This window comes from Lolium rigidum, chromosome 4 (genome assembly GCF_022539505.1).
Source record: "Lolium rigidum isolate FL_2022 chromosome 4, APGP_CSIRO_Lrig_0.1, whole genome shotgun sequence".
Lineage (NCBI taxonomy): Eukaryota > Viridiplantae > Streptophyta > Magnoliopsida > Poales > Poaceae > Lolium > Lolium rigidum.
In genome coordinates this window covers 86,660,055-86,678,563 of record NC_061511.1, presented here as the reverse complement: position 1 = coordinate 86,678,563, position 18,509 = coordinate 86,660,055, and the positions used below count along the sequence as shown (strand labels likewise).

Genomic DNA, 18,509 nt, shown 5'->3' with positions numbered 1-18,509 from the left:
GCGATGCATCCGATGAGCCATGATTGCTGTCCTGTGGTGGCCCCTGTCTCTTAAGTAAACTTTTGTTGGTTGCACCCTCATTTTCTCTGTTTGAACCATGAGCTGGTACCTGCATATTGTTTGGACAATTTAATATTTTCATGCTTTCTAAAAGTTGTTAGCTAATTTTCTTTCAGATATTTGTATTTTTAAATACCTGAGCATTAGCATACTGTGTTTGATATGTTTCACTCTCTGTGAGACCACTAAGAAGCAAGCCGGTATATGTAAATCCTTCCTGCAATAAGATGATTATCTATAAATCCTATGCATATCAAGAATATTCTGACATTTTTTAATTTTTTATGTGCTTACCTTTGTGAAGAACTCATCTTGGACATCAATTGTTTGTTGAATGTCTTGCATGCTTAGCCCTGAGTCTTTCATTGTCTAGAGAAATGTTAACAGTTAGTCTCGAAACAAATATGTTATTACTCCTCTATTTTTTTAGTTAGCTCAAACCTTTTTGAACAAGTCATCTTGTATACTGATTGCTTGTTGAAAGCCTTGCGTGTATTGCCCTGAATCCTGCAAATTTGTATAAAAATGTCAACATCAAATACATTGGCGGTGCTTCACTACTTAACCACAATAATCATACAACGCTCCTAATTTTCATGCATTTTTAAAGCTGGTAAAAATAGGTTGGTAGACTTAATGCGGAATGAGGCTCACAATAATATTTATTCCTAGTTTTGATTAGATTCATTACTTATTCGGTGTGTTGAATTCGGTGCAGGTTCAGTTGGGGATGTCCCAGTGTTGCTGGTAAAGCCACAATCATACATGAATTGTTGTGGTGAAGCAGTGAGTGTTTTATTCTTGGCTTTCATGCAATAAACATTTCATGGGAACTATATTATTTCTGGAACAGTTACTTATAGATTGTATTTACAATAATAGTATCACTTCAAAGTATGTTTGGCACTGACGACACCAATCTATCAGTATCAGTTCCGTTTGTAATCTTTTTTGAGTGCTTCACAACTATGCCTAGATGTATCAATTCTCATTTCACTTAGTATATCATGGAGCATGTCTTACCATAATGACCTGCTATAAGTTGGTGCTAGGACTTGTTGAACACCTACTATTTCTAGTCTGATGCAATTTTGATCTTCTTAATTTGTCGTGTACTAACGGAAAACGTTCCTCTATTATGCGAAGATTGTACCGCATGCTCCTAATACCAAGTACCTCTGCGACACATTCTATCTGACCTTTCCTGTTACCTATGTCATGAAGGTTTCTTGATACTGCTGGACTAAAAAAATCCAAGGCCTATCTTTGTGAATGGTGTCTGGATGGTTTGTTGCATGGCTGGTAAGTGAAGTTCCTAGTTTCCTACACAGTAGCTGTAGGTGACAAGTTATTTCATGCAGTTGATCATAAGTTGATGACTCTTCAGTGTGCCTGAATCATACATTGAATGAGCATTTTCAAATTGTATAGCCATATTCAAACCTGTTATGTGTATTTGCTGTAGGTTAGGGAATTCCTTATTCCCTCATACACTCTATTCTACCATGTTATTTTTTCAAAATTGCTGCTACTGGAATAGTACCTCAATCTTTTTTACTGTGTTTTGTGATATTTAATTTGCAAAAACAAAATATTGTACATTCCTAAAAAGGCCTGGGGACTGGGATACAGTAATAGCAATTTATCCTGGTATCAAGCTGCAATACATCGTTCTATAAATTTGATCTTTACTCTACTTGTGAAGTTTCAAAAAATCTTTTCTAAGGTAGGCAACCATTTGTGTATGCAGATGGCACGGATACTTCTGTTCGTCTACTTGTTCTACCACATATACTTCCACTATGATCAGGTAAATGTCTACCTGCTAGTTTATGTCAGTAATTCTAATTGACTAATTCTCTCAGTTTTTTTTCTAGTAAATGTCTTTTCAACATAGTAAGGTTGTTAGAAGGTAAACAGAGAATTTCTTCAGTTAAATAGTCTATGGAATTCTCAGTAATTTAGTTAAATGGGTATGCATGTCTGTCACTGTGTGTATTCATATCCATGAGTTATTCTACTATTTTGAATTTCTCTGAAACATGCTATTCTACTCCTTCATTATGCATGTCACTGTGCTAAAATCATCAAGAATTATGCAGATCAAGACAATGCGTTGGAGAGGTACATGATTTTCCTCAAGAAAGTGAGATCTAGTGAGAGGCTGGTTATGAAGATAGTGGAGAACTGAAAAGTAGCAGGATGAGGAGGGGGGTAACATGCCTCTGCTGACGAGGAAGGAGGGGCAAATCCTTGCCCAGCTGCATCGGCATTCATGTTGGTGTAAGTTTTCTCATTACCCTCCATCTGTTTTGTGGATCTCTTCCTTTTTTCTGATCTCCGTACTTGTTCTTCTTGCCGTCGCTGGTGTGCCAGGGGTTTGCGTGAGGAGGAAGAAGATGGTCACGTGGCTGTAGTTGTTAGAACAGGCCTGGGAGGCCTGGTTTCTCCTGTGCTGGTGTAAAAGCCTAGAGGCCCAGGAAAAAAGCCTAGTGGCCCAGGAAAAAAAGCCAGAAAAAAAACCGGACTGATCATTAGGAGGTGGGACTGATCGTTGCCAGCTGTTTTTTTCTGGAGGACATCCGACTGACGGGGAATGACTAACTGAACGTGGGATTGAATGGGGTGGGGGGAAATCTGACTTGAACCCAATTGTGTTTTCATCTAGCTGATGATTAGACACTCCCTTTTTTAAAGCTCTTTGCCGAGTTTGATTCTTTGCCGTGTGTTTTCTTTGCGAAGTGCTTTGTCATTAAAGACACTGGGTAAACCGAGCTATATCCGGCCGGAAAAACAAAATTTCCAGTAGCGAGTCCAAACACCGATTGGAAGGATACCCGACAACTTGTGAATCTTTGAACAAATCTTGAAAACACACTACATCAGCAGCGGGAAGAGAGGATGGTCACGAAATTTCCACGCTGTGGATGAACTCAGCTTCAGCAACGGTGGCAGATTCTTCTGATGGCTCGCTCACTTCCTCCATCTCCCCGGTGATGTCCTCGAGTGACATCCCTTTGGTCTCCGGCAAGGCAAGCGTGAACAAAATTCCAACCAGGTTGCAGCCTGCGAGCAGAAGCAGCGAGCTGCGGGTACTCGTCTCTGAGTACTGGAACCAGAGCACGCCGATGATGGCACCACACTTGCCCCCGGCAGCTGATATGCCGTTGCACGTCGAGCGCAGCCGCGTGGGGAATATCTCGGTCGGCAGGATGAAGGTGGTGGAGTTGGGGCCGAAGTTGGCGAAGAAGAGGGTGAAGGCGTACATGATGGCAAAGCCCGCGTGCATGCTGGGACTGGACCAGAACTTGTAGGAGGCAGCGAGGCCGATCATGAAGATGGTCATCATGGTGAAGCCCATGAGCTGGATTTTGATGCGGCCGATGCGGTCGACGAGGAGGACGGTGAGGAAGTACCCCGGAAGAGAGCCGCTGACCACGATGATGGCCTGCGTGCGGGCTATCTCGTAAGTCTGCTCGAGAGGGCTCATCTGGCTCGCGTCCCCAAACCAGCCGATGCCGCTGAAGATGTCCTTCATGAAGAGGTTAAGCGAGTAGAAGACGACGTCGAGGACGAACCAGCACACGGTGGTGCTGAGGAGCTGGCGGCCGTGGCGGCGAAGGAAATCCATGGAGAACAGGCCGTACTCTTCATGCCTCTCTATGGCGTCCGCCTCTTCTTTCTCGGGCACGATGTCGATGTCGAGGACCGCGGCCATGTCCGACGCCGCGAGCTTCAGGTTCTTGGCGATGAGCGCGGTGTAGCGCGCCGTCTCAGGCATCTTCATGCGCCAGTAATAGGTGAGTAGTGCAGGAACGGCGCCGAGCATGAGCACGATGCGCCATACGTAGTCCGCTTGCCCAACTGGGTCAGTCTCGTACGCGGCCGTGTTCTTAAATCTCGCGGAGAGCGCCAGAACGACGGCACCAGCAGCCAAATTCCCAAGACCCTTCATAAGATCGACGAGGAAACAATTTCAGAACGATGCTCCGAAGGATGCCTCTCGTAATTAAGGTAACACACACCTGCATGGCGAAGACCGCGGCGATGAAGGCCCCGCGAGTCCTCTTGTTGGCGTACTCCGACATGATGGTCGCCGAGAGCGGATAGTCGCCGCCGACGCCGAAGCCAAGCCAGAAGCGGAAGAAGCACAGCGTGGCTATGATGCACTTGGGCTTGTAGTGGAAGGAGAGGCCGGACGCGAGCGAGCACACCACCATGAGCTTGAGCGTGACGCCGTAGATTCGCTTCCGCCCCATCCTGTCGCCGAGCCAGCCGAAGAAGAGCTGCCCCAGGAGCGTGCCACAGAGAGCCACAGCGCTGACGGCACCTGCGACGTCGCTGGGGAGCTTGCCGTCCGCTGAATTGTAGTAGATACGGCCGAGGAGGTCGGCGATGAGGGAGACAGAGAAGAGGTCGTAGGCGTCGGTGAAGAAACCCATGCCGGCGATGACGATGGTGGTGAAGTGATACAGCTGCGTCCCGGCCACGTCCAGGGCCTGGAGCACCTTGATCTGCTTGCGAGCCCGTCGCGTCTCGCATTTCACCGACGTCACCGCGTCCAGCATGCGGTAGAGCATGGCGCTCCCGACGCCATTCAGGTGGCAGAAAAGGGAGCTGCACGCGTGCCTACGAGCAGGCCAGGTTGTGAACATTGTAATCTCCGGAAAATTTCCCTGGCAAACTTTCAGGTTCCCATGCTATATGTAGTTCTCGTACAGATTTTTGCAAAGCTAACTACTAGATAAAGTTGCGGTTCAAATTATGTGTTTGTTGCTATTAAACGACTGGACGAATATCCTTGTCATTGGAAGGACAGCTGCATATTGTAAGATCTTTTGTTTTTCTTTGACAGCTGCATAAGATCCATGTTACTTTCTCCGAGGAAGGCATACAACGCACAACTTGACTAACGAACCTTTTTATATATCTTCGTGACGAACTGGCTGCCGAAAAAGGAAATACTGACAACTTTGATGAAAAACTTGCTGACATCCCTAACCTTCGACAGAAGACGGCAACAAAGCGGCACCGTTGTGCTCTATGGAAAAACAATTAAAGGTTGACGGCAACAACGAGATCGTGTTAAATTTGTTAACATTAGAGGGTGCGAGACAGATGGATTTCTTGTATGGACTTCATGCCCAAATGAAGGGGTGGCTCCTAGTGTTCGAAGCAAGCCCAAGCGTGCGTGCGCGAAGCGGCCAATGCTGTCAAACCGTAAGGGACGGGGAAAACGTGTTGGTTAGCGATGAAAGACCTCATCTATAACATTCGCGGCTTTGGGGCCAGCGGTCGCCGGACCCAAATCTTAGATTATCTGCGGTCCGAGAAGGTGGATTTCGTTGGCCTCCAAGAGACAATAAGACAAGATTTCTCGGCTTCTGAGCTCCGGCGGCTAGAAGTCGGCGGTCAATTCAACTAGAATTGGCTGCCAGCGTTAGGACACTCGGGAGGTCTTTTGCTGGGTTTCCGCGACGAGGTGTTTGAGGTTGGGGTATGGAGGAAGGGAACCTTCTACCTTAGCGCTCATATTTTGCAGAGGAGAACCAAACATAAATGGTGGTTTGTTCTGGTCTATGGACCTGCGGATCACCAGCGTACCGGTGAGTTCCTAAGCGAGCTGGTTAGAGAAGTCAGCTCCTATCAGGACCCGGTGGTGTTGGGCGGTGACTTCAATCTTATCCAACGGGCTGGGGATAAGAATAATGCCAATGTTAATTGGCCACGGGTTCATAGGTTCAATGACGCGATAGCCAACTTGTCACTTAGGGAGGTGGCCAGGGTCGGGGCGCGCTATACGTGGACCAACAAACAGTTGTCTCCGGTGAGATGTGTGTTGGACAGAGTTTTTGTGTCCCCGACCTGGGAGGCCTGGTTCCCGCTCTGCTCCCTAACCGCGATCACTCGGATTGGCTCTGACCACACTCCGCTACTCCTTAAAAGCGGAGCGGACGAGCGTTGTGGACCCTCCAGGTTCATCTTTCAAACCTGGTGGTTCGGGGTTCCGGGGTTTTTGGACCTAGTTAAGGGGAAATTAGGCTCCTTTTTGACAGACTTTGGGCCCCATAGGGGCTCGATTGAGCTCTGGATGTGCGTGGCCAGGCTGTCTCGCCAGTTCCTCAAGGGTTGGGGGACGAACCTAGGGAAGGAAAAGCGTGACCGCAAAGCGGGGCTGTTGGCTCAGGTTGAGGCACTTGATGCAGTGGCGGATTCGTCTGGGTTAGACGAGGAAGGATGGGCCTTCCGCTATCACCTGGAAGATCAGGTGGTATTGCTTGACTCTTTAGAGGAAGAGTATTGGCGCCAACGGAGCCGTGTGCAGTGGCTCCTTAAAGGGGACGCTTGCACGGCTTACTTCCATGCGATTGCCAATGGACAGCGTCGGAAGTGTGGGATTCCCCGTCTGATTTTGGATCAGGGGGAACTTACAGATCAGGCAGCTATTATGGGACACGTTTACGACTATTACCGCAAACTGATGGGTGATGTCTACGCACAGTCCTTTTCCTGTAGACAGTGTTGGGCCTCCAAGAGCAGAGGTTTGTAGAACAGCAGCAAGTTTCCTTTAAGTGGATCACCCAAGGTTTATCGAACTCAGGGAGGAAGAGGTCAAAGATATCCCTCTCAAGCAACCCTGCAATCACGATACAAGAAGTCTCTTGTGTCCCCAACACACCTAATACACTTGTCAGATGTATAGGTGCACTAGTTCGGCGAAGAGATAGTGAAATACAAGTAATATGGATGTATATGAGTGGTAATAACAATCTGAATAAAATATGGCAGCGAGTAAACATGCAACGAGAACGATAAATAAACGGAGTTTCAGTGTTTGGAAACAAGGCCTAGGGATCATACTTTCACTAGTGGACACTCTCAACATTGATCACATAATAAAACCACTCTACACTCTCTTGTTGGATGATGAACACCACTAATTGTGTAGGGCTACAAGAGCACCTCAATGTCGGAGTTAACAAGCTCCACAACATTCGATGTTCATATTTAAATAACCTTAGAGTGCATGATAGATCATTGCAATTACACCAAGTACTAACATAGCATGCACACTTGTCACCATCACACTATGAAGGAGGAATAGATCACATCAATACTATCATAGCAATAATTAACTTCATAATCTACAAGAGATTACAATCATAACCTACGCCAAGTACTACATGATGCACACACTGTCACCATTACACCATGGAGGAGGAATAGACTACTTTAATAACATCACCAGAGTAACACATAGATGAATAGTGATACAAAACTCATATGAAACTCAAACATGTAAGGCAGCTCATGAGATCATTGTATTGAAGTACATAGGAGAGAGATTAACCACATAGCTACCGGTACAGCCCCGAGCCTCGATGGAGAACTACTCCCTCCTCATGGGAGACAGCAGCGTTGATGAAGATGGCGGTGGTGTTGATGGAGAAGCCTTCCGGGGGCACTTCCCAGTCCCGGCGGCGTGCCGGAACAGAGACTCCTGTCCCCCAGATCTTGGCTTCGCGATGGCGGCGGCTCTGGAAGGTTTCTCGTACCGTGGCTTTTCCGCATCGAGGTTTTAGGTCAGGGACCTTTAAATAGGCGAAGAGGCGGAGTCGGAAGGCTGACGAGGCGACGACACAGTAGGGGGGCGCGGGCCCTAGCCTGGCCGCGCCGCCCTATCATCTGGGCCCACCAGGGCTCCCCTGCAGTGGCTCTCGGGTGTTCCGGAAGCTTCGTGGAAAAATAGGATGTTGGGCGTTGATTTCGTCCAATTCCGAGAATATTTCCTTACTAGGATTTACGAAACCAAAAACGACGAGAAAACGAGAGCTGGCACTTCGGCATCTCGTCAATAGGTTAGTTCCGGAAAACGCATAATAATGACATATAATGTGTATAAAACATGTGAGTATCATCATAAAAGTAGCATGGAACATAAGAAATTATAGATACGTTTGAGACGTATCAAGCATCCCCAAGCTCAGTTCCTACTCTCCCTCGAGTAGGTAAACGATAACAAAGATAGTTTCTGAAGTGACATGCTATCATAATCTTGATCATACTATTGTAAAGCATATGAGATGAATGCAGCGATTCAAAGCATTGATAAAGACAATGAGTAAACAACTGAACCATATAACAAAGACTTTTCATGAATAGTACTTTCAAGACAAGCATCAATGAGACTTGTATAAGAGTTACTCATAAAGCAATAAATTCGAAGTAAAGGCATTGAAGCAACACAAAGGAAGATTAAGTTTCAGCGGTTGCTTTCAACTTCAACATATATATCTCATGGATAATTGTCAACACAAAGCAATATAACAAGTGCAATAAGTAAACATGTAAGAATCAATGCACACAGTTGATACAAGTGTTTGCTTCTAAGATAGAAAGAAGTAGGTAACTGACTCAACAATAAAGTAAAAGAATGGCCCTTCGCAGAGGGAAGCAGGGATTAAATCATGTGCTAGAGCTTTTTAAGTTTTGAAATCATATAGAGAGCATAAAAGCAAAGTTTTGAGAGGTGTTTGTTGTTGTCAACGAATGGTAGTGGGCACTCTAACTACCTTATCAACCAGACTTTCAAGAGCGGCTCCCATGAAGGACGTTATCTCTACCAGCAAGGTAGATCATCCCTCTTCTCTTTTGTTTACACATGTATTTTAGTTTCATTATTTATAGATGACACTCCTCCCAACCTTTTGCTTACACAAGCCATGGCTAACCGAATCCTCGGGTGCCTTCCAACATTCACATACCATGGAGGAGTGTCTATTTGCAAAATTAAGTTGCTTACTGATGAATCATAGCAAAACATGTGAAGAGAATTATTAATGCAAGTTAATTAATTGGGGCTGGGCACCCCATTGCCAGCTCTTTTTGCAAAATTATTGGATAAGCGGATATCCCACTAGTCCATTGGTGAAAGTCTGTCAAAAGTAAATGACAAGATCGAAAGATAAAACACCACATACTTCCTCATGAGCTATAAAACATTGACACAAATAAGAGATAATAGCTTTTGAATTGTTTAAAGGTAGCACATGAAGTATTTGCGAATGGCAGAGAAATACCATGTAGTAGGTAGGTATGGTGGACACAAATGGCATAGTTTTTGGCTCAAGGATTTGGATGCACGAGAAGAATTCCTTTCAATACAAGGCAAGGCTAGCAAGGTTGTTTGAAGCAAACTCAAGTATAAAAGGTGCAGCAAAGCTCACATATGAACATATTGTAACTATTATAAGACTTTACATTGTCTCCTTGTTGTTCAAACACCTCAACCAGAAAATATCTACACTCTAGAGATCAATCATGCAAACCAAATTTTAACAAGCTCTATGTAGTTATTCATTAATGAGTACAAGGTACATGATGCAAGAGCTTAAACAAGATCTATATGAGCACAACAATTGCCAAGTATCACATTATTTAAGACATTAAACCATTTACCACATGCGGCATTTTCCGTTTCCAACCATATAGCAATTAACGAAGCAGTTTCAACCTTCGCCATGAACATTAAAAACTAAGAACACATGTGTTCATATGAACCAGCGGAGCGTGTCTCTCTCCCACACAAGCATTTATTCAGAGAACGAAAATAACAAACGAAAATAAAAGCACACGGACGCTCCAAGTAAAGTACATAAGATGTGACTGAATAAAAATATAGTTTCAAGAGAAATGACCTGATAAGTTGTCGATGAAGAAGGGGATGCCTTGGGCATCCCCAAGCTTAGATGCTTGAGTCTTCTTGAAATATGCAGGGATGAACCACGAGGGCATCCCCAAGCTTAGACTTTTCACTCTTCTTGATCATAGTATATCATCCTCCTCTCTTGACCCTTGAAAACTTCCTCCACACCAAACTCAAAACAAACTCATTAGAGGGTTAGTGCATAATCAAAAATTCACATATTCGGAGGTGACACAATCATTCTTAACACTTCGGACATTGCACAAAGCTACTTGGAAGGTAATGGAACAAAGAAATCCATCCAACACGGCAAAAGAGGCAATGCGAAATAAAAGGCAGAATCTGTCAAAACGAACGAGTCCGTAAAGACGAATTTTAAAGAGGCACCAGACTTGCTCGAGATGAAAATGCCCAAATTTAATGAAAGTTGCGTACATATCTGTGGATCACGCACGTAAATTGGCAGATTTTTTCGAGTTACCTACGAGAGGCATATTGAAATTCGTGACGACAAGAAATGCATTTCTGCATGCAGTAATCCAAATCTAGTATTGACTTTACTATCAAAGACTTTACTTGGCACAATAATGCAATAAAATAAAGATAAGGAGAGGTTGCTACAGTAGTAACAACTTCCAAGACTCAAATATAAAACAAAATTGCTGTAGTAAAATAAAGACATGGGTTATCTCCCAAGAAGTGCTTTCTTTATAGCCATTAAGATGGGCTCAGCAGTTTTAATGATGCACTTGCAAGAAATAAGAGTTAAAGCAAAAGAGAGCATCAAGAAGCAAATTCAAAACAAATTTAAGCCTAACATGCTTCCTATGCATAGGAATCTTGTAAATAAACAAATTCATGAAGCATGATGCAACAAGCATAGAAAGATAAAACAAGTGCAGCTTCAAGATTCTCAGCAAAAAGAGAGGTGTTTTAGTAACATGAAAATTTCTACAACCATATTTTCCTCTCTCATAATAACTTTATGTGGCATCATGAACAAATTCAACAATATAACTATCACATAAAGCATTCTTATCATGAGTCTCATGCATAAAATAATTACTACTCCCAACATAAGCATAGTCATTCTTATAAATTGTAGTGGGAGCAAATTCAACAAAGTAGCTATCATTATTATTCTCATCATCAAATATAGGAGGCATATTGTAATCATCATTAAATTTACTCTCCATAGTAGGCGGCACTAGAAGATCACTATCATTATAATCATCATAAATAGGAGGCAAAGTATCATCAAAGAAAATTTTCTCCTCAATGCTTGGGGGACTAAAAATATCATGCTCATCAAAATCAGCTTCCCCAAGCTTAGAATTTTCCATATCATTAGCAACAATGGTGTTCAAAGCGTTCATACTAATATCATTGCTACTAGCATGCAAATAAGGTTTCATAGGTTTTTTAATTTTCGCATTAAACCATTCATGTCTTGACTCAGGAAATAGTACAAAAAGCTCACAGATGTTTTCCATTATGCCTTACTAGTGTTTAACAAGAAACAAAAAGATGCAATTGCAGGATCTAAAGGAAATAGCTTCGAGCACACACACAACGGCAACAGAAAAGTGCTTTACCTGGGACCGGAGTACGAGTGCCTTTTACCTTTCCTCCCCGGCAACAGCGCCAGAAAAGTTCTTGATGTCTACGCACACTCCTTTTCCTGTAGACAGTGTTGGGCCTCCAAGAGCAGAGGTTTGTAGAACAGTAGCAAGTTTCCCTTAAGTGGATCACCCAAGGTTTATCGAACTCAGGGAGGAAGAGGTCAAAGATATCCCTCTCAAGCAACCCTGCAATCACGATACAAGAAGTCTCTTGTGTCCCCAACACACCTAATACACTTGTCAGATGTATAGGTGCACTAGTTCGGCGAAGAGATAGTGAAATACAAGTAATATGGATGTATATGAGTGGTAATAACAATCTGAATAAAATATGGCAGCGAGTAAACATGCAACAGAACAGTAAATAAACGGAGTTTCAGTGTTTGGAAACAAGGCCTAGGGATCATACTTTCATTAGTGGACACTCTCAACATTGATCACATAATAAAACCACTCTACACTCTCTTGTTTGATTGAACACCACTAATTGTGTAGGGCTACAAGAGCACCTCAATGCCGGTGTTAACAAGCTCCACAACATTCGATGTTCATATTTAAATAACCTTAGAGTGCATGATAGATCATTGCAATTACACCAAGTACTAACGTAGCATGCACACTGTCACCATCACACTATGAAGGAGGAATAGATCACATCAATACTATCATAGCAATAATTAACTTCATAATCTACAAGAGATTACAATCATAACCTACGCCAAGTACTACATGATGCACACACTGTCACCATTACACCATGGAGGAGGAATAGACTACTTTAATAACATCACCAGAGTAATACATAGATGAATAGTGATACAAAACTCATATGAAACTCAAACATGTAAGGCAGCTCATGAGATCATTGTATTGAAGTACATAGGAGAGAGATTAACCACATAGCTACCGGTACAGCCCCGAGCCTTGATGGCGTGTAACTCACACGTTCGTTGGGAACCCCAAGAGGAAGGTATGATGCGCAGAGCAGCAAGTTTTCCCTCAGAAAGAAACCAAGGTTTATCGAACCAGGAGGAGCCAAGAAGCACGTTGAAGGTTGATGGCGGCGGGATGTAGTGTGGCGCAACACCGGGGATTCCGGCGCCAACGTGGAACTCGCACAACAAAACCAAAGTACTTTGCCCCAACGAAACGGTGAGGTTGTCAATCTCACCGGCTTGTCAGTAACAAAGGATTAGATGTATAGTGTGGATGATGATTGTTTGCGAGAAAACGAGTAGAACAAGTATTGCGATAGATTGTATTCGATGTAAAAGAATGGACCGGGGTCCACAGTTCACTAGAGGTGTCTCTCCCATAAGATAGCATGTTGGGTGAACAAATTACAGTCGGGAATTGACAAATAGAGAGGGCATAACAATGCACATACATGATATGATGAATATTGTGAGATTTAATTGGGCATTACGACAAAGTACATAGACCGCTATCCGACATGCATCTATGCCTAAAAAGTCCACCTTCAGGTTATCATCCGAACCCCTTCCAGTATTAAGTTGCAAAACAACAGACAATTGCATTAAGTATGGTGCGTAATGTAATCAATAACTACATCCTCGGACATAGCATCAATGTTTTATCCCTAGTGGCAACAGTACATCCATAACCTTAGAGGTTTCTGTCACTCCCCCCGATTCACGGAGACATGAACCCACTATCGAGCATAAATACTCCCTCTTGGAGTTAAGAGCAAAAACTTGGCCAGAGCCTCTACTAATAACGGAGAGCATGCAAGATCATAAACAACACATAGGTAATAGATTGATAATCAACATAACATAGTATTCTCTATCCATCGGATCCCGACAAACACAACATATATAATTACGGATAGATGATCTTGATCATGTTAGGCAGCTCACAAGATCCGACAATGAAGCACATGAGGAGAAGACAACCATCTAGCTACTGCTATGGACCCATAGTCCAGGGGTGAACTACTCACTCATCACTCCGGAGGCGACCATGGCGGTGAAGAGTCCTCCGGGAGATGATTCCCCTCTCCGGCGAGGTGCCGGAGGTGACTCCGAATCCCCAGAGATGGGATTGGCGGCGGTGGCGTCTCGATAGGTTTTCCGTATCGTGGCTCTCGGTACTGGGGGTTTCGCGACGAAGACTATATTTAGGCGGAAGGGCGAGGTCGGGGGCCACACGAGGGCCCCACACAACAGGCCGGCGCGGCCTAGGCCCGAGCCGCGCCGCCTTAGTGTGTGGCCGCCTCGTGGCCCCACTTCGTCTCTCCTTCGGACTTCTGGAAGCTTCGTGGAAAAATAGGCCCCTGGGCATTGATTTCGTCCAATTCCGAGAATATTTCTTTACTAGGATTTCCGAAACCAAAAACAGCAGAAAACAAAGAATCGGCTCTTCGGCATCTCGTTAATAGGTTAGTGCCGGAAAATGCATAAATACGACATATAATGTGTATAAAACATGTAGATATCATCAATAATGTGGCATGGAACATAAGAAATTATCGATACGTCGGAGACGTATCAGCATCCCCAGCTTAGTTCTCGCTCGTCCCGAGCAGTAAACGATAACAAAGATAATTTCCGGAGTGACATGCCATTATAACCTTGATCATACTATTGTAAACATATGTAATGAATGCAGCGATCAAAACAATGGTAATGACATGAGTAAACAACTGAATCATAAAGCAAAGACTTTTCATGAATAGCACTTCAAGACAAGCATCTATAAGTCTTGCATAAGAGTTAACTCATAAAGCAATAAATTAACGTAAAGGTATTGAAGCAACACAAAGGAAGATTAAGTTTCAGCGGTTGCTTTCAACTTGTAACATGTATATCTCATGGATAATTGTCAACGTAGAGTAATATAACAAGTGCAATATGCAAGTATGTAGGAATCAAGGCACAGTTCACACAAGTGTTTGCTTCTTGAGGTGGAGAGAAATAGGTGAACTGACTCAACATAAAAGTAAAAGAAAGGTCCTTCGCAGAGGAAAAGCATCGATTGCTATATTTGTGCTAGAGCTTTTATTTTGAAAACAAGAAACAATTTTGTCAACGGTAGTAATAAAGCAAATGTGTTATGTAAATTATATCTTACAAGTTGCAAGCCTCATGCATAGTATACTAATAGTGCCCGCACCTTGTCCTAATTAGCTTGGACTACGGGATCATCGCAATACACATGTTTTAACCAAGTGTCACAAAGGGGTACCTCTATGCCGCCTGTACAAAGGTCTAAGGAGAAAGCTCGCATTTTGGATTTCTCGCTTTTGATTATTCTCAACTTAGACATCCATACCGGGACAACATAGACAACAGATAATGGACTCCTCTTTAATGCATAAGCATGTAGCAACAATTAGTGTTCTCATATGAGATTGAGGATATATGTCCAAAACTGAAACTTCCACCATGATTCATGGCTTTAGTTAGCGGCCCAATGTTCTTCTCTAACAATAAGCATGCTCTAACCATTAAAGTGGTAGATCTCCCTTACTTCAGACAAGACGGACATGCATAGTAACTCACATGATATTCAACAAAGAGTAGTTGATGGCGTCCCCAGGAACATGGTTATCGCACAACAAGCAACTTAATAAGAGATAAAGTGCATAAGTACATATTCAATACCACAATAGTTTTAAGCTATTTGTCCCATGAGCTATATATTGTAAAGGCGAATGATGGAAATTTAAAGGTAGCACTCAAGCAATTTACTTTGGAATGGCGGAGAAATACCATGTAGTAGGTAGGTATGGTGGACACAAATGGCATAGTGGTTGGCTCAAGGATTTTGGATGCATGAGAAGTATTCCCTCTCGATACAAGTTTTAGGCTAGCAAGGTTATTTGAAACAAACACAAGGATGAACCGGTGCAGCAAAACTCACATAAAAGACATATTGTAAACATTATAAGACTCTACACCGTCTTCCTTGTTGTTCAAACTCAATACTAGAAATTATCTAGACTTTAGAGAGACCAAATATGCAAGCCAAATTTAGCAAGCTCTTCGTATTTCTTCATTAATGGGTGCAAAGTATATGATGCAAGAGCTTAAACATGAGCACAACAATTTCCAAGTATCAAATTATTCAAGACATTCTACCAATTACTACATGTAGCATTTTCCGTTTCCAACCATATAACAATTAACGAAGTAGTTTCAACCTTCGCGATGAACATTAAAAGCTAAGAACACATGTGTTCATATGAACCAGCGGGGCGTGTCTCTCTCCCACACAAGCATTTATTCAAACAAAAACAAAAACAAATAGACGCTCCAAGTAAAGTACATAAGATGTGACAGAATAAAAATATAGTTTCAGGGGAGGAACCTGATAATGTTGTCGATGAAGAAGGGGATGCCTTGGGCATCCCCAAGCTTAGACGCTTGAGTCTTCTTAAAATATGCAGGGGTGAACCACCGGGCATCCCCAAGCTTAGAGCTTTCACTCTCCTTGATCATATTGCATCATTCTCCTCTCTTGATCCTTGAAAACTTCCTCCACACCAAACTCGAAACAACTCATTAGAGGGTTAGTGTACAATAAAAATTAAAATGTTCAGAGGTGACATAATCATTCTTAACACTTCTGACATTGCATAAAGCTACTCGGACATTAATGGAACAAAGAAATTCATCCACCATAGCAAAAGAGGCAATGCGAAATAAAGGCGAGAATCTGTCAAAACAGAACAGTCCGTAAAGATGGATTTTATTGAGGCACCAGACTTGCTCAAATGAAAATGCCCAAATTGAATGAAAGTTGCGCACATATCTGACGATCACGCACGTAAATTGGAATATTTTTATGAGCTACCTACAGAGAGGCAGGTCGAAATTCGTGACAGCAAAGAAATGCATTCTCGTGCAAGTAATCCAAATCTAGTATGAACCTTACTATCAAAGACTTTATTTGGCACAACAAAGCACAAAAATAAGATAAGGAGAGGTTGCTACAGTAGTAAACAACTTCCAAGACTCAAATATAAAACAAAAATACTGTAGTAAAAACATGGGTTGTCTCCCATAAGCGCTTTTCTTTAACGCCTTTCAGCTAGGCGCAGAAAGTGTGTATCAAGTATTATCAAGAGATGATGCATCTTCAGCGGGGTTTGGAGTTTTCTCAACTATGCATTGTATCTTATCTATGTAAGTTTCAGAGGCTCCCTTTTTATTACCCTTAGGCTTGCTACTCTCATCAAACAAATCTTCAGGAACAATCCAATCAAAATTCTTTTCTAGTGCCTCGCACATTCCCAAGAGCTTGCAAGGTATCGATGTTTTAATATCCCCCTCATAATTAACTTTATTATTGTACTTTTGCCTATCTTTTTCCATCATCTCAAGGGTGCTAGCAAAGTTTGTATAAGATCCAAGCATATTATATTTAGTAAAGAATTTTCTAGCTTCTCTTGCTATTCCCCCAAATTCTTTAAGAAGGGTTTCTAATACAAAATCTTTCTTTTCTCCTTCTTCCATATCACTAAGTGTAAGAAACATATGTTGAATTACAGGATTGAGATTAACAAATCTAGCTTCTAGCGCGTGTACTAAAGAAGCAACAGCAATTTCATAAGTAGGAGCAAGTTCTACCAAGTGTCTATCTTCAAAATCTTCAGCCGTATTAATATGAGTGAAAAAAAAATCTATGTTATCTTTCCCGAGGATAGACCCTCGGCCTACCGGTACATCTTTAAGAATAAACTTAGGAGGAAACATGATGAAGCAAGTAAAGTAAATGCAAGTAACTAATTTTTTTTGTGTTTTTAATATAGAGTGCAAGACAGTAAATAAAGTAAAGCTAGCAACTAATTTTTTTGTGTTTTGATATAATGCAGCAAACAAGTAAGTAAATAAAATAAAGCAAGACAAAAACAAAGTAAAGAGATTGGATTGTGAAGACTCCCCTTGCAGCGTGTCTTGATCTCCCCGGCAACGGCGCCAGAAAAAGAGCTTGATGGCGTGTAACTCACACGTTCATTGGGAACCCCAAGAGAAAGGTATGATGCGCACAGCAGCAAGTTTTCCCTCGTAAAGAAACCAAGGTTTATCGAACCAGGAGGAGCCAAGAAGCACGTTGAAGGTTGATGGCGGCGGGATGTAGTGCGGTGCAACACCGGGGATTCGGCGCCAACGTGGAACCTGCACAACACAACCAAAGTACTTTGCCCCAACGAAACGGTGATGTTGTAAATCTCACCGGCTTGCTGTAACAAAGAATTAGATGTATAGTGTGGATGATGATTGTTTGCGAGAAAACGAGTAGAACAAGTATTGCGATAGATTGTATTCGATGTAAAAGAATGGACCGGGGTCCACAGTTCACTAGAGGTGTCTCTCCCATAAGATAGCATGTTGGGTGAACAAATTACAGTCGGGCAATTGACAAATAGAGAGGGCATAACAATGCACATACATGATATGATGAATATTGTGAGATTTAATTGGGCATTAAGACAAAGTACATAGACCGCTATCCAGCATGCATCTATGCCTAAAAAGTCCACCTTCAGGTTATCATCCGAACCCCTTCCAGTATTAAGTTGCAAAACAACAGACAATTGCATTAAGTATGGTGCGTAATGTAATCAATAACTACATCCTCGGACATAGCATCAATGTTTTATCCATAGCGGCAACAGTACATCCATAACCTTAGAGGTTTCTGTCACTCCCCCAGATTCACGGAGACATGAACCCACTATCGAGCATAAATACTCCCTCTTGGAGTTAAGAGCAAAAACTTGGCCAGAGCCTCTACTAATAACTGAGAGCATGCAAGATCATAAACAACACATAGGTAATAGATTGATAATCAACATAACATAGTATTCTCTATCCATCGGATCCCGACAAACACAACATATAGAATTACAGATAGATGATCTTGATCATGTTAGGCAGCTCACAAGATCCGACAATGAAGCACACGAGGAGAAGACAACCATCTAGCTACTGCTATGGACCCATAGTCCAGGGGTGAACTACTCACTCATCACTCCGGAGGCGACCATGGCGGTGAAGAGTCCTCCGGGAGATGATTCCCCTCTCCGCCAGGGTGCCGGAGGTGATCTCCAGAATCCCCCGAGATGGGATTGGCGGCGTGATGACCCACAAGTA

The 18,509-nt window shown here is 42.8% G+C and overlaps 1 protein-coding gene across 1 annotated transcript; it reads right to left on the bottom strand.

Annotated features, from left to right (window-relative positions):
- Positions 1–2,965: 2,965 nt before the first annotated feature.
- On the bottom strand, positions 2,966–4,715 carry LOC124647332 (putative inorganic phosphate transporter 1-13). The gene is made up of 2 exons (XM_047187294.1): positions 4,086–4,715; positions 2,966–4,009 (listed from the first exon to the last, which is right to left on the bottom strand). Exons 1-2 carry the CDS (start codon positions 4,713–4,715, stop codon positions 2,966–2,968), a joined length of 1,674 nt encoding a protein of 557 aa, XP_047043250.1.
- Positions 4,716–18,509: the final 13,794 nt, after the last annotated feature.